General features: G+C 35.4%; 1 protein-coding gene across 8 annotated transcripts in view; it reads right to left on the bottom strand.

Moving 5' to 3' along the window:
- Nucleotides 1-27,955, bottom strand: part of Nav3 (neuron navigator 3) — a 781,792-nt gene that overhangs the window by 114,798 nt on the left and 639,039 nt on the right. For all 8 annotated transcript variants that reach the window (XM_040280283.2, XM_040280282.2, XM_040280278.2 and 5 more), the window contains one exon: nucleotides 21,891-22,010. In XM_040280283.2, coding sequence (XP_040136217.2) covers nucleotides 21,891-22,010 — 120 coding nt within the window. The remainder of the gene's footprint in view (nucleotides 1-21,890; nucleotides 22,011-27,955) is intronic.

Raw genomic sequence — 27,955 nt, forward strand, 5'->3', positions numbered from 1 at the left:
TATGAAAAATTTTTTAAAAAAGAATTCACTTTACTACTAGAATTTTATAAATTATTATTTCTAGAAAAAGACAAGAAGAGACCTTGCATTTTATAATGATAGTTATCTTGACCATTACTATGTTAAACACCCACTAACATGGAAGTGGTCAGATTTTTAAAAAGTCAAACAATATAAAATTGAGCATGAAATTCTCTTCAGATGGCCACTCACCTCTCAACACCCATTTTTCCTTTGCATTGCAACTCTCAGGAAGTTACTTTGGTAACATCCATATACTTTTGGGTTTTTCCTAACATGTCAAGTGTCTTCCAAACTTCTCTGTGCCATACAGAACTGAATACACATATGGACACCAACATAATTGTTAATCCTCTCTGAGGCTATTGGTTTTCTTCTAGAAGTCTGATTTCTAGAATTAGCTCATACATGTCAAAGTCTGTTACAAAATCAGCTCTCCTAGAAGATTTATGTGTCTTGGCAGCTTAGCAAAGAAATCCTCAATTTCAGTGAGATGAACAGAACTATTTTTAGAAAATCACTGCCAGACCTGAAGCTAATTTTTATAATTCAACAACATCTGTAAGCCTCATATGGAAGTCTGGGTTTTAATTAGCCCCGTAGCTTAATAAATGGATGGTGATGCTTAAAGAAAACAAACACCAAATACCACTTGACGGAAAACCACAAGGTAACATAAAAGAGCAATATGGGCTACAGGCTTTAGAATTCAAATTGTTTCATTGTCAGCTTTTAAGACATTATAGGCAGTTAATTCAAAAGTAGGAAAAAGTGTTGAAGTCACAAAGGAAATCTTCATTGAAGTTTTTTTTAATATTTATTTTATTTTTTTAGCTTTTTAGGTGGACACAATATCTTTATTTTATTTTTATGTGATGCTGAGGGTCGAACCCAGTGCCTCACACATGCCAGGGGAGTATGCTACTACTTGAGCCATATCCTTAGCCCCTAAGGTTTTTTTTGTTTTGTTATTTTTTAATTAGTATGAAGAAGGGCCAGTAAAACCACTGGAGTCCCAACATGCAGACAATGACGTTTCTCAATAGACAGAAATGGAAACAGAGGAAAGAACCAAATACATAGTGAATCTGGGCCACAAGTGGGCTGCAGAACTGCTGGCAGTTGAATAGATATTTCTTTCCAGGTTCCAAATTCTAGGCAACTTCCATGGTTTGCCTTCATTTATTTCTTCAAACCAAATGGAATGGTTCCTCCACAATAATTAATCCTTTTAAAAACGATGTTCATTACCATGTGATTCCTTATTGAGCATAAAATTTTAAGAGGTGGAAGGTAAATAGAATTAACATGGTCCAAATAGCCTTTCATAATTTAACTAGTCTAATATTACCAGTAGCAATACATAGGCCTGCTGCCAGCCATATTCTTACAAGAATCAAGAACTGAGCATTTGGACATAATGAATCTAGAAATTAGTATGTTATTAATAAAGTGTTGCATACATTCCAAAATTAAATTTAATCTTATTTGCATTTTCCTATAATTGGCTAATAATGTACATCCCAGACATTCTTTGTTGTCTGTAGAATTTTTAACACCAGTAAATAAAGACCATGTCCTTCAAAAAAAGCTTAGACTTAAAGCAAAAGTAAACAAGTCAGAAGTAATGTTTTCTTTTATGCAATTGTTAGCAAATACTACTTTTACCAATTGGATCTAAAATGAACCAGGAACTCTCTGAACGTTTTCCAGGCATAGTCTCATTTTAACAATAGCATTTATCCTTACTGAATTGTTGAAAGGGTAAATGCTATTGTTTACTAATTTTGCAGAGAAGGAAATAGACTTGAAGCTAAAAATGAAATAATTTGCTTCATCTTACCTAAAAGGTACAAAATGGCTAGGCAAGAAAGTAAGACCAGTTCTTGGAGCCCTGAGATTATGCCATATTATCTCTTTGATGAATCCATACAACTTGGAACCCAATGCTGAATAAGTCTAGATAACTTAACAGTAGATCACACTGCATGTTTTTATCACATTATATTTTACTCAACATTTGTATTCATGAACTAACTACTATTTCCTATATTTACATCTTATTAACCACCTTTGCCAAAACATAAGCATTGCTAAATGATCTGTTCTTGGATCTATTCAAAATCCTCAGCTAACTTTTTCCCTAAGTCCCCGTTTCTATTTCAAATGTCTTCCTGACATCTCCTGGACATTCATCCCATACACAACATGTTTCTTATGGAACCCGTTGTCCTTCTTCACAATCTCATTCTTTCTTCTAGAGCTCTTGTTCTGCCCATCACATTCACAATCACTCTAGGAGACAGAAACCACGGAGAACTGCCACTCTAAGGAACTATATTGCTATTCACAAGTATTCTACCCATCTTCTTCTTACATGATTATACAGGTCTATCACACTGATTTTGACCTTGGCCAGGTGATGTACTTTTCGGCCAATGGAATGCGAGCACTATGCGACAACCTTTAAGGGTCAGTGCAAGTTTCTACTGACTCTTCTGCTTTCCCCCTCTATCTCAAGAAGAGATATCCCAGACAGAGATGTCCCCTTTAGTCTGGACCTAGGAATGAAGGGACAAGTAAAGTCAAGTCACAGCCGCAAAAGCACAGTTGCGCCATGTATTGTGAACAAATAAGTGCTTGGTATTATAAAAGCCACTGATATTTAGACAGTTATTTCTTATTACTAAAAATAAGAACTTTCATTACTCTCACCTTGATATCAAATCAGTCACAAGTATTTCTAAATTATAAAAATACAAATGGCCTATACCTTCCTTCCTTTCCCTTTACAGGGCCACTATCCTGCTCATGTTGATTAGAACCCATCTCTTTGGCAATTAAAATTCCTTTTGCAGGACTGTTCTCTACTTCTTGGTCTATGGAGAGGACTCTTCCTCAAGTGAACTTTGATCATTTAACTTTCTTATTCAAATATCATAAGTGATTTCCCAAGGGGCCAAAATAAAATAAATTCAAAATTGAAAATTAAAAAAAAAGAGTCTCAGAAAACTAAAGTCATTGATCACATTAAATAGTGCTTATAAATATATTTGATGAGCAGTGAGAATTAATCACTGGATTTAGCAATGGATGCCATTGCTAATTATCTAAAGAACAGGTTTGGAAGAGTGACTAATAATAGACTGAATGGAGTGGACTCAAGAGCAAAAGGAAGAGAGGAATTGGTATCAGCAAGAGAATTTTTTAAAAAAAAGTTTCAAGAGCTTTAGTGTAAAGGAGAGCAGAGGAAGAGGGCAGTGGCTTGAGGACAATATAAAATGAAAAGGGGGGAAGCTTTAGTGTTTATTTTATTTATAGTGAAAGGGAAACTTCAATGTGTTGATGGAAGTGACCTAGAGGACCCCAAAATATTTTTTTTTTGAATGCAAGACATCTTACAGATAACTTGTGCTTTTCTAAGCACAGAAATAGGATGGGATCCAGCACTTAACTGGAGTGATAAGCCTCATATAGAAGCTGAGACAGTGTGTCCACAGTAACTCCACAGTAACTCCTACCAAGTGTAAGGTGTAAGCAGGGAGGTAGTTGGGTGATAAGACATATTTGGATTGTTTCCATTTTATCAGGGAAATGGTAAGCATGCTAACTGAGAATAGGAAGGAGGATTGGGAAGTTCGAAGAGAAAGAGCTCCAAATTACCTGTTAAGAGAGAGGAAGAATGAATAGCCAGGGAAATTTGGGGATTTGGGGACACACTAGTTATTCACTTGAGATTCCTTGTCATCAAGTTACTATGAAATCAGTTTGAGTGCTGTTGTAAGTTTTCCCCCAGAAACATTCAGCCAAGAAGGAACAGGGGAGATGAGGATATTGGGATTATGAAGTTGAGGTTTGGGTAGTAAAATAAGCAAAGGGAGAAAGGAGTGGATGAGTAAGAGTATCCCATGAAGGCAATTTTGAATTCTTGTGATGGATCATAGAATCTAACTTGTACAAGAAGAAATGAGGCAACAGCTAGGGTACTGGTCAGATGATATTTTTTGGATTGGGGATGATAACAGGAGCACACTAGAAAAAGAGACGAAGTTAGAAAGCCTGAGAGTCAAAACTGTTTGAGTGAAGAGGATAGAGTATTTTAGTATGACAATTTCTCGGGTGTGGCAGTGGGAGAATGTGGCTGAGGTAGAAAGTGGGCAAGAACATGGGTGTCCTGAGAAGCTAGGCTACATGAAGGTGTATGGGGACGAAGATGCCATAATGAATTATGACAAGGTGACGTTTGAGAGCGACCAGAGGAATTAAACCATGCATAGGCCAGGGAGAAAGTACTGAGGTTCCTAGAGTGACCCCAAAGAAAAGGAGTGGCAGGTGGTCTAAAGTGACAGTGGGGGCTTCAGCACAGGCAGATTTTAAGGAAGAGCGGGGGAGTAAAAATGGACATTTAACCCCTCTAGGCCCAGGATTAGAAGGATATAGGGAAGGACTGCATTGTCCCAGCAGAGAGGCAGGTTTCCAGAGGCTGAGGCCAAAGAATTGCAAGTTTGAGGCCAGCCTCAACAACTTAGGGCTCAGCAACTTAGTGAGATTGTATCTCAAAATAAAAAATAGAAAAGGACTTGGGATGTAGCTCAGTGATGAAGTGCCCCTCTGTTTAATCCCTAGTAACAACAACTAAGAAAAAAGAGGAGGAGGAGAAGGAGGAGGAGGGACTAATAGAGGCAATTATTTAGCTAACAATGAATTTTGAATCCTAAGATGTCTAGTGTAAGGATTTCAGGTTTGTGGGAGGTATGAAAAGGTGTGCTTTAAAAAGATTGATAGAACTATGTATTGGTGGGCATACGAATAACAGGAATGACTTTTTGTCTTAAAAATCTTATCCATGTGACAACTCAATTTGTCAGTTACATATTTTCTAGAAAAATCTAACTGTGGGAGAGTTATATTGCCTGTGATTTTTGTTTAACAGGAGACTAATCACACACAGCCTGTCTAAAACAAAACATTAAAATATGCAATATATAACTTGCAACCCTCAAGCTAACATTTACTATGGAAAACTGCTTAACTGCTCTGAAGAAGCTTTTTTGGAAACATGCCCACAAATATTTTCAAAACAGGTCATTAGTTTGGTAAAATAATTAAGTTAAAATAATTAATTAGCCCATATATATTTATTTTTGAGAACACACATACCACAGGGAATGCAGTATATTAAAAAGCACCTGGGGTATGATCTAAGTAACAATGGTGTCTTCAGAAAGTATGGAATTTTAGAAAAAAAAAGATTATCTTTGTGATGTGGGCAGAGGCAGAAATACAAAGCTTGGCTTCCAAAAGAAAAGGGAGAGGTGACTATGGAGGACTTGGGAATGAGGACTCTAGACTTCCAGGTGACAACTGGCAACCCTATGCCCTTTCTCCTTCTCTCAGAAAAAGGAGAAATCTCATTTCATTTCCATGTAGAAAGAATATTGAGGAGATAAATATTGAGGAGAATAAAGACACAAGTTGTCCATTAACTCTTACTAGTAGAAATGCTTTCAGGAAATGATCAATCCTATGAGTCTGAAAAAACAACTTCACTCTCTCCTAATTTCCTGTAAATACCATAGAATTCATAAGATATTAGATATATTATAATAATATAAGTAACTGAGTATTGTTCATACACATTAAATAAAGACTCAAATAGCCTGATAGATTTTTCTCCTAAAAGATAATGTGCTAGCTTCACTCTTTCCTGTCTTACTGCCCTTTTTCTTCCTAACTGCTAGCTTATGACATGGATAAAAATCTCTAAAACACACCAGAGTCCACATTACAATACCTAAATTACTTGCAGTTGATAGAATTTTGAATTAGCCTATTTGTTATCAGATGGATGTGCTCAGCTAAATAAAGCCATAAGACAAACAAGTTGAGATAATTAGATGATGCTGATTTTACCTGCAGCGTGCACTTGACTTTCATGATTAATTCTGTATTGATGACTACACGAACACTTGTATTCTGAAAAACACAGCATCAGAGTGGGAGCAAAGGTATAGAGTCCCCTGTGACCATGAGTATCAATTTGAACACCATTATCTCACCATTAGTAGTTGGTCAAATATCTTGGAGAAATGTAGCAACCAATCAAGAGTTATAATTTATTTTAGGTAGGAACTCAACTATAATGTGAAAAAGAAAAATCTGACAATCATAATCAATACCGACACCCACTGGGTTAATGAGTTCCTATCATTACAATAACAATGGAATAAAAATGGTAAGAAAAGAATCTCTTCAAAGTGCGTGATTAAGCCATTAATCCAGGGAACATTTATGTAGGTGAAATTTATTTTAAAGCAGGTTTTAAGATACAAAACACTGAAAAGTTAATTTAAGGCTCACTCTCTATATCACACAGACAACTTAATCTTTACAAAGGGTTTCTATTGATCTTTAGAAAATGAGAGAAGGATGCTTGTCCTGCTCCTGTGGTTCCCTTGTTAAGGGATGTGATCCTCTATTTTCTGCTTTCTACTGGCCCTTTGTACTTTTTATACTTTATATATTGACCCACATCACATAAATACCTGCTATGAGAGAGAAACTTTTAAGTTTTAAAAATATATTGACTACACCCTTTTCTCAAACTATTCTGATCTGAAATGTCAGGTTCAAGAATATCCATGTGGCTACAACTTGAGATTCTATTGTCAACAGAATGGGTGGAAGGAGGAGAGCTGGTTCATAAGATATTAAAATATGAACAAAACACATTTAGTATGGTGAGCATATTTATTCTCCATGCTTCAGTTGCCTTGTTTGCAAAAGGCAGAACACAATATCCTCTGTTTTGAACATAAAGCATTTGGCACAGAATTTATCTTGTAGTTATTTCAGCAAATAAAATCACCTTTTGGTGCCAGGCACAGTAGCCCATGCCTGTAATCCCAGCAGTTGAGGAGGTAGAGGCCAGAGGATCATGAGTTCAAAGCCAGCCTCAGCAATTCAGCGAGGTGCTAAGCAACTAACTCATTGAGATCCTGTCTCTAAATAAAATACAAAAAGTCACCTTTCTTTCTGGGTTGCCCTATGTAGGGAAGGGAGTAGCTATCTCTTACCATGCAAAGAATGTCTGGAACCTCCTCTTATGGGCAGGATGACCTAACCACTTCTACCACAGTCTCTTTACAGACAGTTCCATTATAGATGTAAGATCAGTGCTGGTTTCTAGGCAGTCTCTAATTAAAGAAACCTCATACTCCTCTCCCCTTTATTTTGCAAAGTTTTTTTTTGTGTGGGTGTGGGGGGGTTACCAGGGATTGAACTCAGGAGCACCGGACCACTGAGCCACATCCCCAGCCCTATTTTGTATTTTATTTAGAGACAGGGTCTCACTGAGTTGCTTAACACCTCGCTTTTGCTGAGGCTGGCTTTGAACTCATGATTCTCCTGCCTCATCCACCCAAGCCATTGGGATTACAAGCATGGGCTATAAAGGAGTGTTTTAGTTAGCTCTTTCATTGCTGGAAGCAAAAGACCTGACAAAAACAATTAGAGGAGAAAAAGTTTATTTCATTCTTGGCTTCAGAGGTCTCAGTCCATAGATGGCTGACTCCATTGCTCTGGGCTTGAGATGAAGCAGAATCTCATGGTGGAGGAAAACAGCTCAGGACATGGCAATCAGGAAGCAGAGAGAGAACTCTGCTCACCAGGAAAAAAAAAAAAAAAACTATACTCTAAAGTCATGCCCCCAGTGTCCTACCTCCTCTAGTCATACCCTATAGAGTTACTCCCAGTAATCCATGTCAGTGGGTTAAACCATTAATTTAGGTTATTGCTCTCATAATATGATCATTTCATCTCTGAAGTTCTTCTTGTATTGTCTCACACACCAGCTTTGGAGGAAAACCTTATATTTAAACCATAATAAGAAGTAAGAGTTTCCAAAGATTAACTACTTTCTATCACTTTCTTTTATGAAAACAAAAGAATTGTGCCTGGCACTGTATGACATGTTTTTTTGTATGTCATCATATATATATATTCTTTATAAAAGTCCTATTAAAGTAGGTTTGGGATTATGAAGTGGATATCAATATGGAATGAAAAATGCCAAAATGTGAAGCTTCTCCTTACTGATAAAAATGTTATCAGTCATGAAAATAAAGGATGGATCAAGGGCAGACTAATAAAATTGAGAGGTAATATTAGGCTTTGTTTTAAAGCACTTTTCTTTCAATACTGTTAGCTGTGAGCTAAATCTTCCAATGGCAGTTTCAGGTAACTAAGCTATACATCTAAGTCTATATACCTAAGAACTGTGCACTGTCTTTTCATTTAAAAATAATAAAAAGACATCTTCAGAATTCTTGTGCCCTGGATGTGAGACTCTGTGGCACATCAATTCTGCAAGCTGTGACAGTTCTAGTTACAGAAGGCTTGACAATTCCTAACATCAAAACATGTTCACAGCTGGGGATTTCAGGTGACAGCTTCATCCTACAGTGTTGAGTGCTGCTTGGACACAAGTGGGTGTTATTTGTGTAGGAATCTTCTTGATCTATTTAGGGAATCAGAGAGTTAAGATGTTTAAAAAAAGACAAAATATTTGTCAGGCATATGTTCAAAATTAGTATTTTTCCTTATCATTTGATTTTTCTAAACATCACTGCCTTATTGCTAGGTATATGACTGACACTACTGCATGTTACTGTCTGAGTGTTTTGTAAGGTGGAGGCAACAGGTCTCAGAGGGTAATCTTTCCACTGTCTCAGTATAGTTCGATATGCTATTATTGTGGTGCAGGGTTGGTGAGAGAAGCTATGGCTTTAAATTAGAATGATGGAAAAAGTGAGGTGAAACTCTCATAATTATTACTTGAACTTCTGACAGTGGTGGTGAGAAGGTTATGGATTGCATGATACACTGCCCCAAGTTTGTACACTGAAATCCTAACCCCCAGCACTTCGGCATGTGACCTGACTTGGAGGTGAGGTCTTTACACAGCTCATCAAGCTGAAGTGAGCCCATTAGGGTAGATTCTAATCCAACATGACTAGTATTACAAAAAAGGAGAAATATGGACATAGAAACAGGGAAAGATAATATGACGACATAGAGAAAAAAAAAAAAACTGTCATCTACAAGGCAAGAAAAGTGTCCTGGGACAAATTACTTTCCTCAGAGGCCTCAGAAGGAAACAACCCTACCGATACCTGGATTTCTGACTTCCAGCATCCAGAAGTGTGGGACAAAAAGCTTCTGTTGCTTAAGCCACCCAATATGTAGCACTTATTTATATTTATAACAACCTTAGCAAACTAATACCATGAATAATGTAGCATCTAGAACAGAACTCAGCAAACTATGGCTGTGCACCAAATCCAAAATGTAGATTCTGTGAGCTAAGAATGGTTTTCATACTTTCAAATAGTTTTTTAAAAATGATGGCAATTTGTTTTCTCTTGTTATCTAAATATATAGACACTATCTCGATTTTGCCTCTTGAGAGGTGAAACATTTAATATTTATATCTGGTCTTATGCAGAGAATGTTTGCTGACCCATAACCTAAATAAGAATCAAACTGGGTTCAGTTCCAATTTCATAATCAAATTATTGGAAGTTAACTTTCAGCCTCCATATTTTTAGTGGTACAAAAGAGCTTTTTAGTAACTTTTCTGGTTTCATACAATTAATATGAAACAGTAAAATATTAATAAAAATATAAAATATTAATGAGGAATATCCTACATCCATAATTGTAGCAGAGTTTTTTCTGAAATAGTAATATAAATTATACATACATCAAATTTTAGAAATCTGTGGTTTTATGCTACAAATCTTCTAACCTCAGGGAAAATACTTGCTGCTTTAGATAGAATCCTATGATACTGAAACAAGAAGTTTTAAAGAAAATTGCCATCTGATATTCTATCATATTTTGCTATTTAAGTTTGTGTTTGAATCTTTTGATCAAGGTTAAAAAAAACAACAATGCTGGAAACCTTAGAAATATCTGGGGCTATAACTTTGAACATAAAAATTCTTAAGTAAACAAAACAAGTAGCACTATTCTGGGTGATACAATTTTGAAAGAGTTTCATACTTAAGCTGTTTCCTATATTGCCTTCAAATGTTAACACCCCACATGCTTCTTTCTATATCTATGTTCTACCAAAGAAAGTATTTCAACCATTCATGCATTTAAACAAATATTTAATTGGTACTACAGTGTCTCAGACTATAAGCTAGATGCTAATACTATAAAGTCGGATAAGACATGGAATAAGTACTTTGAGAATAATGTGGAGAGCAATTATAAAACAAGAATGAACATGATGAAATGGGGTTTCAGAACAACAGGTGTATATTTTGTGACAAGAACTGTAGACTCTGGAGACATTACTGTGAATACAATATAGTTCTTGTCCTTGGATATGCCATAGGTTTCTGGAAGTGACAGACTCACAAGTTCTTAAAATAATGTTTTAAATTTATCAAACTAACATACACCTAATGCACAGAGAAAGGATACTGAGCCTCATAAGAGACTTTGAGGACAGTTCACAATTGGTAACACCTGCAGTGAGTCTTTGAAGGATAAGCAGGAGTTATGAAGAAAAGCAATTAGTATTCTAGCTTGAGTATGGGATTCCAGGCATGACCAAAGTCACAGAATAGGTCTGGGGGTGTTGTGCAACAGTAACAAATAATTCAGTATTTTTGAAGTGTAAACTGTGACATCAGGCAAGGCAATAAAGAGGTAAACCTGTGAACCAGAAGCCAGAAAGCCTAGGTTTGGAACAAAAGGAGAAGGGAGTGGAGACAGAGTGCACCAGTACTTCCACAGATACAGCATGTCAACAGGTAAGTATGGACTTGGGCATTCAAGATGTTTCTTGGGCTTTGGTAGTTGGCTCTGGACTGTTTAGACCAAGGGACTCTTAGAGTCCTTACACAAACTTCTTCTCCCTACTGGATTTGAATCTTGAATTGTGTTGTAAAGAGAGTTATGAGAAAGGAATCATGCCTCTCTATTGAAAATACCACAGCCATGCCATGAGAGAGGAAACCAGGTATTGTTATATCCAACCAGGTCCAAATTCAGAGTGAACTATGGGTTTCTCAACTATGCAAACAATCCATACTTTTTTGGTTGTAGGCAACTTTTTAATATGATGTTCTGTCATGATTCAATCAGCCTATTATTATATCTGGAAATTACTATTTCATTCACTTGTTTTTAGTATAAAATGAGGCTACAGAAAACTTTCCAGAGTCATATACATACCCAGTGATCTAGATGAAATGAGAAGTTGGGAATTCAAACTATCAACCTCACTTTCATAACCAATCATAATAAAGACTGTCTCCCAACACTTTATTTTCTCCAAATGTATACTGCTTAAAGTGATCTATGAACTTGTACTCAGTGAGCACATGTCAGAAATATTGGAAGAGTAGTGGGTAAATGATGGTCCTACTTAGGAGGACTCAAACCTAATTGCCAGGTATAGGATCCAAGCAGGGGAAAAAAAACTGTGAATCTCAACATTTATTATACAGACTTCATTTAATTACCCTACATTCAACCTTCAACTCTGCTTCCCTGAGAGAGATTAATGTAGTAGTTCTCTTGTGACCCATTGGTAATTCACAGGAAAAGGTTGTTATAACAGACAGGGTCTGGCCTCCCCCAGGGCTCTGGCTTCCTATGTCAAGATGTGATCACTTGATCCTGCATATCACTACTACAATGTGATGCAGCTGAGAGGGCTCTCACCAGAACTGGGCTGACGCAAGTACCCTGCACTTGAACCTTCAAAACTAAAGCATAAGAAGTAAAATCAACCTAGATGCCCTTCAGTAGATGAATGGATTAAAAAATTGTGGCATACATACACAATGGAATATTACTCAGCAATGAAAGAGAATAAAATCATAGCATTTTCAGGTAAATGGATGGAGTTGGAGAAGATAATGCTAAGTGAAGTTAGCTAATCTTCCCAAAAAACAAATGCTGAATGTTTTCTCTGATATAAGGAGGCTGATTCATAGTGGGGTGGGGAGGGGGAGCATGGGAGGAATAGATGAACTCTAGATAGGGTACAGGGGTGGGCTGAGAAGGGAGGGGGCAGGGGGTTAGAAATGATGGTGGAATGTGATGATCACTATTTTCTAAAGTACATGTATGAAGACACGAATTGGTGTGAATATACTTTGTATACAACCAGATATATGAAAAACTGTGCTCTATATGTGGAATATGAATTGTAATGCATTCTGCTGTCACATATAAATTAAAAAAAATTAATAAAAAAGAATCAATAAATGAGACGGATTCAAGATATAAAGCTTCTTCGCAGCAAAGGAAACAATAACATGCAGAGAGAGCCTACAGAATGGGGGAAAATCTTTACCACACGCATCTCGGATAGAGCATATCTCCATGATATTTAAAGAATTCAAAAAACTTAACATCTAAAAAACAAATAACCCAATGAATAAGTGGGCCAAGGAACTGAACAGACACTTCACAGGAGAAGAAATATAATCAATCAACAACTATATGAAAAATTGTTCAACATCTTTAGTAGTTAGAAAAATGCAAATTAAAACTACTCTATGATTTCATCTCACTCCAGTCAGAATGGCAATTATCAAGAATACAAACAATAAATGTTGGTGAGGATATAGGGAAAAAGACACTCAAACACTTCTGGTGAAATTGCAAATTGGTGCCATCATTATGGAAGACAGTATGGAGATTCTTCAGAAAACTTGGAATGGAACCACCATTTGACCCAGTGATCCCACTTCTCCGTTTATACACTAAAGGACTTAAAATCAGCAAATCACAGTGATGCAGCCACATCAAAGTTTATAGCAGCTCAATTCACAATAGATAAACTATGGAACCAAACTAGGTGTCCTTCAACAGATGAATGGATTAAAAAATGTTTATATATATATATCATGGAATATTACTTAGCCCTAAAGAAAAATGAAATTATGGAATTTGCCAGTAAATGGATGGAGTTGGAGAATATCATGCTAAGGGAAATATGTCAATCCCCTGAAAGCTGAATTCTTTCTCTGATATGCAGATGCTAATTTACAATGAAGGGGGCTAGGGAAGAACAGTGTTACTTTAGATTACGTAGAGGGGAGTGAAGAGAAGGGAGGCTGTATAGGAGTAGGAAGGGTAGCAGAATAAATCAGACATTATTACCATATGTACATATATAACTATAAACCAGTGTGATTCTATATTATGTACAACCAGAAGAATGAGATATTATACTCCATTGTACATGATGTATCAAAGTGCATTCTAACATCATGTGTAACTAATTAAGACAAATTTAAATTTTTTAAAAAAAACCTGTGAACTGAATAAACCTCTTTTCTAATAAAGTAACTCACCTCAGGTATATCATTACTGTAATGAAAAACTGGTTAATACATATACCAAACATATAGTACAACCCAACCTGTAAATAGAGATGTTGGGAAAGCCTAGGAAGAAATATACTAATACAATATCCTTGGTTGTCTTTGGAATGAGAAAACTAGAGATTTCTTTGAGATTTTCCTTTAAACTTTTGCATATTCTGTGAATTTTTTTGAATAATCACAGAAAATTTTATGCAAAATAACTACTTAATTCAGAAAATAAGCCCTCATTTATTTTTAAACACTTTTCATTTATAATTTATCTGAGAAAAACATATGGAAGTTCTGTTAACACTTAAAAAATTCAGCTCATTGCAAAAAACTTCAACCGTTTCAAACATAAATTAAATCAAACCAAAAAGCAGAAATGGATCACATATGACTCTAATAAATAAATCCATGTCACCCACTCTGTGCAGTCAGAGACAGGAAGATACAAATTTATCAGCTGCTAGCTGGAATTCACAATTTAATGATCCAAAGATGAATGCCTCACCCCATTATCTAGCCTATTACAAAAAGAATTTATCCCTAGTTCTTGAAGAAAAAAAGCAAATGCTTCATGTATAGAGGTAACTTCTTAAACAATTAAATTAACCAACAGAATTGCTTGGTTTTATTGCTCTTGATGTAAAGAGGAAAATCATGCAATTTAAAGGTCCAGATTGTTTTATGCTTCATCTAAGTACTATTAGTAATTTTCTATCTATATGCCACATGTCTCCCAACTTTTTGTTATTTGAACTTTGCAGAAAGTTATTTCAACAAAAATTACATTTCAAGATAATGACATCTCAATACACAAAAGAACAAACACTGAGAAATTGTTTTACTGATATTAAGAAGCCAGCCACCATTTAGAAACTCCAAACTATGTGAAAAATTGTTCTTTTTTGGTTTTAGATGGATTGGTAATCTTTAGTAGAAATAGGATATGATTATTCACTGAATTATATTGCTAAATTTTTTGAAGTTGTATAAAAGTTTAACAACCTGTTCATATTATATAGATCTGTTTCAAACAAAAGGGAAAAAATAACTAATTTGCAAAATCAGATATGTCATCCAGGCATAAATATTTTAACTAAATTAATTTTATTAATCACAGTAATAGTATAGGATCTGAGTTCAAATCATTAACACACTATCAATAGGTAAGTTACTTGATCTAAGAACTCTGCCTTATTTATAAAATAGTACTATTAAAACTCACTTTGTAGGGATTTTGCAAAGATATGTTCTATAATATATTTAATTAATACAGTATTATTACAGTTACCAACACATGCTAGGTCCTTACTACTGATGGCAACTAAAGCTATTTTTAATTATAGCATCCTTGCCTTTCTCCTTTTCTTCCCCATCATCTTCACAAGATTTCTTATTAAATCACATTGGAAGCAGAAAAGAGAAATTTGTTTTTGCATAGATAAGAGTAATGGAGCAATCTCCACTATTGGAAGATGAATTTTATAATGTTAAAGTTAAGTTTTGGTTTTATTTATTTAATATTAAGACCAATCTTTTAAAGAACACCTCCATGTATGTTTTCAAAGCTCCTTTGAATCTCAATGGCATTTTAGATTTTAACAATCTCTATTCTAATGTGCTTGAATAGAGGGTCCCCAAGATGGGGCATAGTTCTTGGTAGGGAGTATGTTCTCAGTATATTTGTATGGTATGAATCAACTGTATAAGTGGTATTTCCTAAAACTACTGAAAGTTTATAAGATTTTTCACAATGGGGTCAGCTAGTTCTGAGAACTGGAGAGAAGTCCAGCACCAGCTCCTAAGCCTGTCAAAGATGGCGAGAAGGCATCAAATAAAAGCGGTTTTTTTTTTTCTTCTGTCATGATTTGCTTGAACTCTGTATTTAGAATAAAGAAATGTTGGGAAAAGACAGACTACTTGATGATAAAATGGAGCAATTATATTTACTTTACTTCCATCTCAGCCTATTAATCATTTTTGTGTTTGCTTTTAATTATTATAGAAAGTCAGTAAGCTAATGAAGGAAGTACTTAAGGTATGGGAACACAGTGATTCTGTGATTAAGCTGGAGCAAATCAACACAGAATAGAATGAATTATGAGAGCATACACATACTAGTGACAAACATAATGAATCTGACTCCTGAGACATTTGCTTAGGGTCTTAGGAGAATCTGTTGTCTTAACTTTTCCGGCTTGGAATAGGCTTCAAAATGGTAAAGTCTTCCCATCCTTACACATGACTCCCCATATGATTTTATGGAGACTTTATTATGATCCCATTTTAACAACAATGAAATTTTCTGCATATGCTAACAACTGTAGATTTAGAGATTTAAGATGATTAAGTGTTTAGAACCACTCTGCCTTCAATAGTTACATGCCTAAGAGGCATGTAAATTTATGACAGTTTTTATTGTCTTTTGTGAACCTTTTTATAAACAATGACTTCAGATTCTGGACTATAATTTTATAAAGCAAACCAACCCACCTGGTAGTATAATTCAAATATAAGAATTTCTATAATATATGACCCTTTTCTATTTTAAAAATGTCATCATTAAACATATAAAAATCAGTTTAAAAAGTATGAAGAGTTAAATTGATTATAATTGAAGTTAGCAGCCATTATATTTAGGCTTTTAGTTTAGATAGCAGTTTGATGGACAATGTATCATTGTGATTATGATTAATGAGATTTTGTTTATATTCCATAAAGAATTTGGTACCAGGAGCTGTCTCCTCTTACTTGAAATTGACTCTGTTGTCACAGAGACACTTGGATAAATCACCTGAACAAACAAACTTTGATTTCTGTGACATTCTACTTAGTAGCTCAGGCTATAGCTTGGAACTGCTCCAATCATTCAGGAAATAGCTACTTTTGAAATGTTAAACTTCATATTTTTATTTAATTCTCTGGCAAATACTTTCTTCTGCTAATCAACCTCTTTCATTCCCTTCCATTTATTAGACATGCTATGGAATTCTTCTAAACTCCCAATGTTTCTGTAGAATTCTTTTTGTTTCACAGACAGCATGCTCTGCTTCACAATCATCTCAATTCAGCATAAGCCTAATTTTCAATCACTTCATATATACTCTAAGGAGCACATCTAATTAAATTCAACCACTCAATTCCCAATTCAGGATCCATCCAGTGAGATACTTTTTTTTTTTCTACTCCTATAGTCAAGCTCCTGAGTAAGTCTATAGAAAGTAGATACTGATTAAATCTATTATAAATTTATGGTTTCAAGTATTAACTATTAGCCTTGAGTTATGTGAAGAATGCTTTGCACAGAAAATGCACTAAATGGTATACAATCTAAATTTAAAACTTTGTGCTTCATATCACTAAAAATACAAAAAGATAAACTATGAACTGGTATGATTTGGTAAAAGAACTTGCATACAGAATATATTTTAAAACACTTGTTAAATTCACTAAATAGAGGCCAAACAAATCAATTAAAATGCACAAAAGGTTTAAGTAGACATTTAAACAAAGAAGCTATAAATAAACTATAAACTACCACTGTTATCAAATGTAGACCACGATGAAAACTGTAAATATTATGCACTGATGATGGGAATGAGTTGGTATAGCAATTTGGAAAAGAGGCCATTTCATAAAAAGTTAAACACAAATTTGTCGTACGACCTAGATATTCAATCTAAATGCGTCCATCAAGGAGAAGCAAAACACAGATCTCCTTACTATGAATTTAAGACTTCACCATTAATTTTATAGCAGCATCAAACAAAAGAGTTAAAATAGTGGAAACAACTCAATTGTTCATCAACTCACCAACAGATAAACAAACACAAAGCTGTATATCCTACCTATCATTCAGCAATAAAAAATCATGGAAATGGAACGAGACCCTCAGAGTTATACAAAATTACATACAAGAGGAAGTGAGGGGAAAGGGAAAAATAATACAAGGGGGAGGAATGAATTACAGTAAGGGGGGTAGAGAGAGAAGAGGGGAGGGGAGGGGAGGGGAGGGGGGATAGTAGAGGATAGAAAAGGCAGCAGAATACAACAGACACTAGGATGGCAATATGTAAAGCAATGGAAGTGTAACTGATGTGATTCTGCAAGCTGTATAAGGGGTAAAATGGGAGTGCATAACCCACTTGAATCAAAATGTGAAATATGATATATCAAAAACTATGTAATGGAGGGGTAAGACAAGATAATACAAATGGAAGAAATGATTTACAGTAGAAGGGGTAGAGAGAGAAAAGGGGAGGGGAGGGGAGGAGAGGGGGGATAGTAGAGAATAGGACTGACAGCAGAATACATCAGACACTAGAAAGGCAATATGTCAATCAATGGAAGGGTAACTGATGTGATACAGCAATCTGTATACGGGGTAAAGTTGGGAGTTCATAACCCGCTTGAATCAAACTGTGAAATATGATGTATTAAGAACTGTGTAAGGTTTTGAACGACCAACAATAAAAAAAATAAATAAATAAATAAAAAAGCAACTACTGAGATATATTACAACATATATGACCTCAAAACATTGTGCTAAGAAACTATATGCAAAAGACTATATGAATCCGTTCATATGAAATATCCCTAATCCATAAAGACAGAAGGTGTTCAAGAGGTTGCCTAGTGCTGAGTGTCAAAGTGGAGACAGATGGCAAATGGCACTGAGAGATCTTTGGGGGAAGGGGGAAAGTTGTAAATCTGGATGTGGCAGTACCAGTGCTTGAACAACTCTATGAATTCACTAAAAATCACTGAATTGTACGCAAGAAAAATTTTTACATGTAAGTTAGATCTCAACAATGCTATTATTCTATTAGTGAGGCTTTCAAGGCCTCTCTGAAAACCTTTTAATTTCAAATTTTGATAAGTTTCTCAATATCCTATCCTGCACATATGTTCCTCACTTTACAGAGAAAGTAGAATTATAAATTCCAGGTATTTTCCCACACCTCCAAAGTAGTGATAATAGCACTCTTTCTGTTTCAGAGAGGGAAGGGTCTCTCCCCTTAGCTAACTTCATAGTGCTTACAATTTTAGTTCTTTTCTTAGTCTGTTCAGGTCTCTGTAACAAACTGCCACAGACTTGATGGCTTCTAAACAAACAACAGAAATTTCTCATGGTTCTGAAGGCTGGGAACTCAGAAGTCAGGGATTCAGCAAATTTGGTGTCCAGTGAGGTCTTAACTTCCTGGTTCATAGACCACCATCTTTTGGCTGTAATCTCACATGGTAGAAGGAGCTAGGGAGCAATCTTGGATCTCTTTTGTAAAAGTACTAAATCAGGAGGATTCTGCTTTCATTATCTGATCATCTCTCAAAAATCTACCTCCAAATATCATCAAAATGAGAGTTAGACTTAAACATATGAATTGGAAAGGGAGTATAAGAGTTAAATCTATACAGTCCAATCATTTCTAGCTAGATTTTTCCAATTTTTTTTAAAGAATTATCATATTATTTTGTCTAGGAATTCACTCTCTTAATGCCTGCTGGAATTTTTACATCCCCCAAACAAAACAGAGAAAACCAGTGATAAAGTCATTTTCCTCCTATCCCTTGTGATCACTTTCAACTGGCCACCTTCCCTCACCTTTACTGTTACCTTTGTGAAGATCACCTCTGCTTTCATTGTGCTTAACCTTCTATTTCCTTCTCATCTCTTATAACCTAGCACACTCCTTAAGGACTTCATTGAAACTAATATTGATATGGTCACTAATAAGAAAGTCGTTGCCAAACTACATTTCTTCAGAATCTGACATTGTTACCTATTCCCCCTTCTCTCCATTTCAAAACCATCATCAGTTAACCCTAGCTCAGTTTACCCTCCTCAGTTTTTGCATCAGAGCTGACCTCTCTGACTCTCCAATGTCTGAGCTTCCTTTATTTACTCTTAAGATGTTAAGGGCAAATTTGCTCTCAGGATTCGTTTTCTCATTCCACATCAGAGATTCAAATGTGCTTCTACTGTGCATAGTGTCAATTCACACAGTGATTAAACATGATTTAATTAGTTACTGCCAAAAAAGGCCTTAGGCTGGCCCAAGGCCAGCTCCACTGAGAGATACTAAGGCTGGAAAACTGACCTTGGACTTGTGCTTTCTTGCATTAAAACAAAAACAACAACAACAAAAACTTGGATATATGGCTCAGATCATTTCACCACTGTTACTTGCACCTGGTGGGAAGCTTCTCCTCACTGGTGCATTTTTCTTTCTGAACAGGCAGTATCATTACCAGCTGTACCTCTGTCAGAAGCTTTAAGGGACATGAGTAGTTTACACAACTATAAGTGAGAATGTTGTCTCCTGCTTTATATAAGCATCTTTGCTTATATAGATTATTTGCTATTGAAGAAAGATAATATCTTTATTCATTATCCTCATAGATCTGTTAGGAGAATTACCAATATTTAAAAATTAGATTTCACACAAAAGTCTAGACCCAGCCTCACTGGAAACCTCAACTGGTTTGGCAACCTTGGGCCTTTTTTACCACACTCAAGTCTTCCAAAAGGCAGCAACCTCTAGAGCAGAAGGGGGCTGCCAACTTAAGATGGTCATATGCACTATGTTTTTTGGCTATCTGTAAACTAAAGTTCTCATCAGAAACCACCTTTGCTGACTTGTGGCCATAAATTTCTAGCCTCCAGAATGGTGAGAAATGAAGTCTTTTAAGACATTCACTTTGAGGTATCCTTTGATGGCAGGCAAACTCAAGTTCCTCTAGGAATAAAGGGTGTCCCCAGACCCATTCCCACTGCCATTTTTCATTTACATCTTCATCTACTTTTCACATGGACTTTTTTTTTTGGGGGGGGTACTGGGAATTGACCCCTGGGGTGCTTCACACTGAGCAACATCCTCATTCCTTTTTTATATTTTATTTAGAGACAGGGTCTCCCTGAGTTGCTAAGTGCCTCATTAAGTTGCTGAGGCTGGCTTTGAACTCATGATAGTCCTGCCTCAACCTCCTAAGCTGCTGGGACAAAGGCATGTGCCACCACACACAGCCGGATGTGGACTTTTACAATCATTTCCTAAGCAACCTACCTGCCTTGGTATCAACCATCTCCATTAATCTTATATTTCAGAGGGAGGATTCATTCAAAAATACAATGATTATAACAACCATTGCATGCTTTTGCTTTGAAAAAAATTAAAAAGCTAATTATAATTAGTAAAAATTGTTCATTATTATCTGTAAGCTCAAACACCTAGAATGTCTCCCTAAGTCCTTTATCTCTGGTCATTCCTAGTATACTAGCAGAATCACATTCAATGTTCCTTATGCTAAAATATTTTGGGCCTTTATGCTTCCATTCCCAAAATTCCTTCTGGTTCTCCAGGGTATGTGTCACAAATCTTATGTTTTTTTCAAAGGCTCTACTTAAAATATACTGTCTTTTGTAAATGTTTCCTTTTACTTTAACTGTTATGAATATATTATAAAATTTCCTAGGGAGTCTCTAACATGCCCATGAGGATTAAATTTATTTTATGATCTTTTCTTAGGTTAAAAAGGAAATGGGGTTGGTATTGGATTGACATGGAACATCTTTAAGCAACACAATACTTAGAATATACCATAGCTGGCTATTGCAAACCTTCTTCTTTTGTGGGGGGGGGCATTTTCAATCTGCTAGTAAGAATTACTCAGCTATTCTTGATTGCCCATCTACATTGTTACCAGAAGTTTATCAAATGGGAACCTACAGCCTTCACTATAGCAACACCAACAACTTGAGTCCTTGCTATTCCAGCTAGCTGGTTTTGTGCTATTATCTAAATGCATTTCAGTAATATAGCTTTTAGAGAGAATACCTAACAAATTAAAAAAAAAAAAACCCTTGAGGATTTTTTTTTTTTGGCTTTTGAGCTTTCTTATTAGTGAATTGTTGAAAAGCCTTATTTACTAATTTGCTAAGAATCAATCTCAAATATGCTTCATATTATTTAAAAGAACTTTAACTAAAGTAGTTGGGAAACCACAAGGATGAGAGGTAAGCTATGTGAGTCCTTGAAAAAAGAAAAAGGCCAAAAAGCAAGAGTTGTATGTTTTTAACAATATCCTCAAGAAAAACATCAAACTTTTTATCTAATGATGTGAAATAAGTTTTAATTCTTATAGAATTAGCTTCCCAGTAAATCAGAGGGTATCTGCATTAGAAAAAAAGAAGAATCAGCATTCTTTCAAATATAGAAAGTAAGTCTATGTTTATAATTTTGCTTTTATAGAGATTAGAATTATAAGTCTTCTCATCAGCAACACAATTGTTCACTATCACATAGTCAAAATGATCTTGCAAACTAAATCACTTTAGTTTTTAAAAAATTCCAAAATGATCATCATGTCAAAATAAAGCCTTCTTTGTATCTATTGTAAAATGCTTGTGACCTTATTTGTGAAACTGCCTCGTACACTCCTCACCATCACATATGCTGACAGATTTACCTGTCTGCATCCACGGTCACATCATGAACACCTCTCTGAATGACATCTCTTGAAGTAGTTGTGTCTGGTATTCGGTTCAGACTCCGAGTGTACAGGTTAAGCCCTCCATCTGTCATGTACCTAAAGAAAAATGTCTAATTAATCAAGAGCAAATTAAAGAAACCCCTATGTATAATTTTAACTTAATAAATTGTATTCTCAATTTTAAATAATTACTCCAAATATATTCTTAATATTTTTCTGTATAAACATTTTCCTCATCAGAAAGAAGTAAAACATCTTTTCAGTTTCATTAGAAAATCAGTGTTTCTTACTGCAACAAGTAGCCTAATATAAAACTTGTTTTTATTTTTTGCTATCAGTATTTTGTACAGGTTGTGCATAACCCTCACAAAATACTAATATGATGATGTAATTTTGTAAATACCATTTTTTGAAGAATTGTAGGTCATAGGAATAATGGAACATCACTAATCTTACTTTATTTGATAAGTAACAATTATACCACAGTTGGTCACTGTCATAAAATAATTGTTTCCAGGACCCATTCTAAATAGCTTACTTTAATAAAGTCACATTATTATCTACATTTCAGAAATAAAGAAAATAAATGCTAAAATGTTAAGTACTTGTATATGTCACTCAACCACCCATAGCAGAGCTGAGAAATGAGTCTAGAAAAGTTGACTAGAAACTATGATCTTAACTACTATGCAAAGTGATCTGAAATGGAGGGCCTACCAACCCCCCACTTCCTGTCTTTGAGATCACCCAACCACCACCATGCCACGGGGATGGCAGGTCCAGATAGTCAGCATACTCTTAGATAATGTTGCTTCCTTGGCTACTGAGTTTAAATCACGATATTTAAACCATATGGATATACATCTCCAAAACTGTTTTGTTTAGCATTGCATGGTTGCCAATAATGTGATGCCAATAATGTGATGTGATGTAAATAACGTGATGTTCTTTTGTGACTTCTTTCACTTATATTCACTTATATTTTTCACAATTTTTTCATTTTGATGTATAACATTTTAGAGCTATAGAATGCCATTTTATAACTGCACTATAGTTTTAAAATTTATTTGACTATCAATGTGAGTTGGTTTTAGTCTTGTAGATGCAAACAATGTTGTCATAAATGTTTATGGGCATGTTTCCTTGTGCTTATTGGTAATAGTTTATTTAAGGTCTATATTTGGGAGCAGGATTTCTGGGTCCTACAGATATATACATATACCCTATTTTACTATCCAGTGCCAAATAATGTTTAAAATAATTTCAGAGATGAAACTCCTGTTGGTGGATGGGACAGTTCATTATTTGAGAAATTTGCCAATATTTGGTACTTTTGCATAACCTGAGACACATGAAATGATGTCTAATTTTCATTTTAATTTACATGTTCCCCATTACTAAGTAGGTTGGTCATACTGTTATTTTGTTATAGGCCATTTATGTTTATATAAATTATATGTTAATGTGTTTTGCTCATTTTCTTAGATTCTACTTTTTTGTTTTGTCTTCCTCTCTGATACTAGTCCTTGTCTAGTTAAATACACTGCACATATCTGTGGCTTATATGAACTTAACCTTGATGATTTTGTCTTGATCATTATTAGTATGTAATATTAAATTTTCTGAAAAAACGGAAGGTTGGCTTAAGTAGTTTTCTAATTTCACATAGCAATAGTCCCTGTTACGTCTGTGTAATTTAAAAATTGTGTAGTAGGTTGCTTTTGCAGACTTTGGCTCTAGTGCCCTCTCCCACTTTTGTTAGGACCTTCTCTGTTTGCACCTTTATTGCCAGCCACTCTCTCTTCAGTGTGATTCTACTCCCAACACTCTGCTTCCTGTAGCCCTGTCCTGGAAGAGACCCATGGCTGGACCATTTGAATACTTTACAGGTTTTAGACTGCTGTGTTCCTGTCATAAAGTGACCATCGTCGTCCCTCACAACTCTTGGCTAGTCAAATGGCCCAAATCCCTACCAGCATCAGCCAATTTCTGTGTGCTTTAAGTCAGTTTTGGTTTGCTATTTGAGGCTCTTTTCTCTTAGTATTATCAGATGTCCCTTTGCTATCCTCTGTGTCTTCTTGGGAGTTGAGACAGTACCTTGTCATCATCTTTGTTGTAATTAATTATCTTCTCCTTTTTATCCCACCCCCCTTTGTCTCTCTTCCAGTCTGGTTCCAGTCTGCATTCTTAAATATCATGACATAGTGGCCCAATGAGATAGTCTACCTGCCCAAGCTTCTCTCTGAGCATCTAGGGTTTTTTTTTTTTTTAATACAATCATTTAAAAAAACGTTCAAACTTTTATTAGTATAGTTTTCTTAGCTAGCACATTTGCGATAGGGGGCATCTTTTCATGCTATCTGTGCTGAAGTATAAATTTTAGGATGATGTATCAATCGACTGATCAATCATAAAACACTGCCCAGAATGCAATAAATAATATGCCATTGCTGACTAGTACTGCCAGCTGTTTTTTTTTAACCATTAAAATTTCTGTCTTCACCAAAAATGGCTCACATCTTGAGTATGAAATCAGAGGCGGAATTAAGATTAGGAATCAGGGGCTCACCAGAAGTCCTCTTAGTAGCTCAGACACCCTGATCTTCTCACTGTTATGCATACTGTCATCATTCAAAGTTTACTAAAGGAGAACTGAGGAGGCAAAAGTAAAGCCTTCTTAAATTCCATGCCTCAGAATTCTTAAATTATTTTGTATTTGAGTCATGTGGTTTGAGGAGAATTTTAATTTAAGGTTACATGCATTGCTTATACTATTTAAAACCGGGATGCCTAAAGGTAACTTCAATTTCCACCCAATTAAAGTCTTCACTTTTCTCCTAATTTTCCAGTGTTCCTTTTCTCTTTATAAATGGAGACTTTTTCACACTCATTATAAATAAGAGGCCTTACTCTGACTAATTCCTAATTACTGAGAGATTCACATCCCCAAGTGTGTAAAGTAATTTCAAAAAGAGAAGAGATAAGTCTTTGCATGCTTCAAGAAATTTTGAATTCTCAGAATACCAATCAAGTAATTTTTTTTTATTTCTACCTAGAGCATATGGAAAAAAAAAGAAACTTCATTCCCATTTGCACTGACTTCATGCATTCTTAGGGTTACATGAGGGGAAAAAAAATCCTAAATCAAACCTCTTCATTTTTTACTGTATCTATTAAGACTTTTGTTCCTCTACACAGTAAAACATACTTTAAAAAACTGTCAAGAGAAAGTGAACTTTTTGATTTAATATTTTTATGAGTTGTTACACAGGTATTTCTGAGCCCCTTATGACTTAAAGAAAATATCATCAATTTAAACGCTTTCTAGGATAGCTCCATCTCTTTCATCTCCTGACATTTAAATTCTAAGCTGAGGTACTGGGCGCCTTCCTGCAGGTGCCAAGAAGGGCACATTACATACACTGGTGAGCAACATGCCACACCCCTGGCTGTCCTTCAGTCAGTATCTTTCAAACACCCTTGAGCTGAGACCATCCCCATCCCCTGTCAACCATGTCTAGTCTTCCCCACACAGGAAACAGCACTGACTTGAGCTTTAAATTTCATTCTCCTGCCCTCTCACATGGAAAAGAAAAAAATATATAAGCCCATGCAGGTAAATATCTCCTGAGGAAGCTTTCAAACAGGATTTGGGGTATTTGTGACATAGGACATGTGGGCCACCAATGCCCATTTAAAGAGACTCCTTTGTGAGACTGTCCAAGGCATTCTTTGAAAGATTCAAGGAACAAAAATGAAAGCATATAGAAGTATGAAGCAGACATCAAAGGAGCCATGAAACAAGTAAGAGAAGACAAAGGATCTAAAACACTTTCTTTTTCTGAATAGCCAATTCATCAGTCTGGCCGTGTCTCATCAAACCAGCTTCCTCCTCCTGTGCACACAGCTGAACCATATTTTCTTGACTCTCTTATAGTTAGATGTGGCCATGTGGTTTTCTGGAGAGAAAATGTGGGTGGAATTCATCTGCAAAATGTCCAGGCCTGGTGCAAACAAAATATTCTTAGACCATGGTGCTTCATCTCTTTTGTCATTTGCCTACTGAATATCAATGTCCAAGGTGACTTGATAATAGTAGAATTACCATCTTACTCTCTGAATGATTATGTGGTGTACCTGCCCTCACTGAAGGTCAACAACACCAGGGAGGGTTTTATGCGAAGGAGAATGAGCTTATTTGTGCTATGTTACTGAATTTTTTAGATTGCTGTGTTACCAAAATTAGTATTACCGAATACAGGTAGTATTCGGGAAAAGACCAAATGTTCCTGAGGAAGGTATGCCTGTAATATATGTTACTAATGAGAACTCAGTTGTTTAAAATAGTTCCTTAAAATCAGAATATTTATGCACACAAAAACACAGATATTTACTTATTAAATAAATAAGCACTTACACAAGTACAAAAAATGTTAAGATGTGAACTTTGTGTGGGTAGGTACTGTGTATCTGTTGTTCACTATTACATGCTCAGTGCCCAGACTGTTGCTTAACACATAGAATGAACTCAACAAATATTTTTGTAATATACATATACACACACATACATATATATATGAATATATATAAATATATAAATATATTCTTCTATAATATATATAATTGAATTTATATATACAAATATGTCTATGTATATGTGTTATGTATGTGTATGTGCATGTGTGTATGTGTATGTATACATGTATGAATATATATAAAAATTGAATTTATACATATATATGTATATATGTGTATATATATATATATATACACACACACACACACACACACACAAATGTGTGTATATGTTTATTAATTTATGATTTCCCTTTGTACATTCTTTCCCCAGGAGGCCTCATGCCTCCACAATGTCCACTATCTTCTACTGAGATATCTCTCTCTCCTAGACACTACTTTTGCTTTTTTCACAAACTATATCCCACTCTTTCCAACGCATCTACACCCTCAACAAAAAATCAGCTCCCTCACTCATCCTATTTTCTTCAACGGTATCCTTTATTATCTCCTGTGTTTACAATGTAGGTATCTTGACTGATTTCTTTCCCTCCCATATATCCTCATGTGTAGTCCATCATCATCCCTGCAAAATTTTTTCTTTCAAGTGCCTCCCTCATCAATTATTTTTCTCCCTTCACCCTCACAAATGCCTTTTAACCTTGAATCTAAACTCTTAACATAGTTCCTGAATCTAGTTCCAGAGTTTCTCATTTGTATCCATTTTCCACCAAACAGGTCTTTCAAAAACTATCACCTTCTTCATGTCCTGTTCCGTGACTATTTCATAATCTCTATGAAGTTGCAGTTCCCATTGTTGATAGTACACAGTTCAAACTTTCTAGGTTGATGATGTTGAAGCCTGTTTTGACAGTCCCCAGCTCTTGGAATTTGTCCTTAAATATTCATCTTCCATGCCTTTCAGTTAGGAGAAAGAAGACTGAATATCATCTGACCCAACTCTCCCACTGGTTCTAAAAATTATCTTTTTGTCAAGTTTACTGAATGGCTTACACCTTCTGTATTTAAACTTTTCTTACAAATTTTCTCTTTTAGCATAAATTTTCCTCATCTACAGTTATTTAAATCAGGAAACAGAACTAAACTCCTTTCTATTTCATACCAGAGTTTAGCACTTTCTTCTGATTCTGAATTTAGCTCAGTTTGTATCTATCCCTCAAAATTATCCACATGTTGTATTGTGGATGCTCCTCTGATTTCTGATTTAAGCTGTTCCCATGATACGCTATGTGCATAAATGCACTCAATCCTCATCATTCACAAACCCTGCATTTGTGAATGTACCTACTTTTCTAAATTTTATTTGTAGACTCAAAATCAATACTTGCTGTACTTTCATAGTCATTTGTGGAAATGTGCAGAAAAGTGAAAAATTCAAGTCTCAGGGGTTTTCAGGTGAGGCCAAACAAGGGAACACTCGGTCTACTTGTTTCAGCTCTCATACCACCCAAAATGTCCTATTCATGGTCTAGTGCCACCTTTTCACATTTTGGTCCTTTCTATTT

This window comes from Ictidomys tridecemlineatus, chromosome 6 (genome assembly GCF_052094955.1).
Source record: "Ictidomys tridecemlineatus isolate mIctTri1 chromosome 6, mIctTri1.hap1, whole genome shotgun sequence".
In the NCBI taxonomy this organism is placed as follows: Eukaryota; Metazoa; Chordata; class Mammalia; order Rodentia; family Sciuridae; genus Ictidomys; species Ictidomys tridecemlineatus.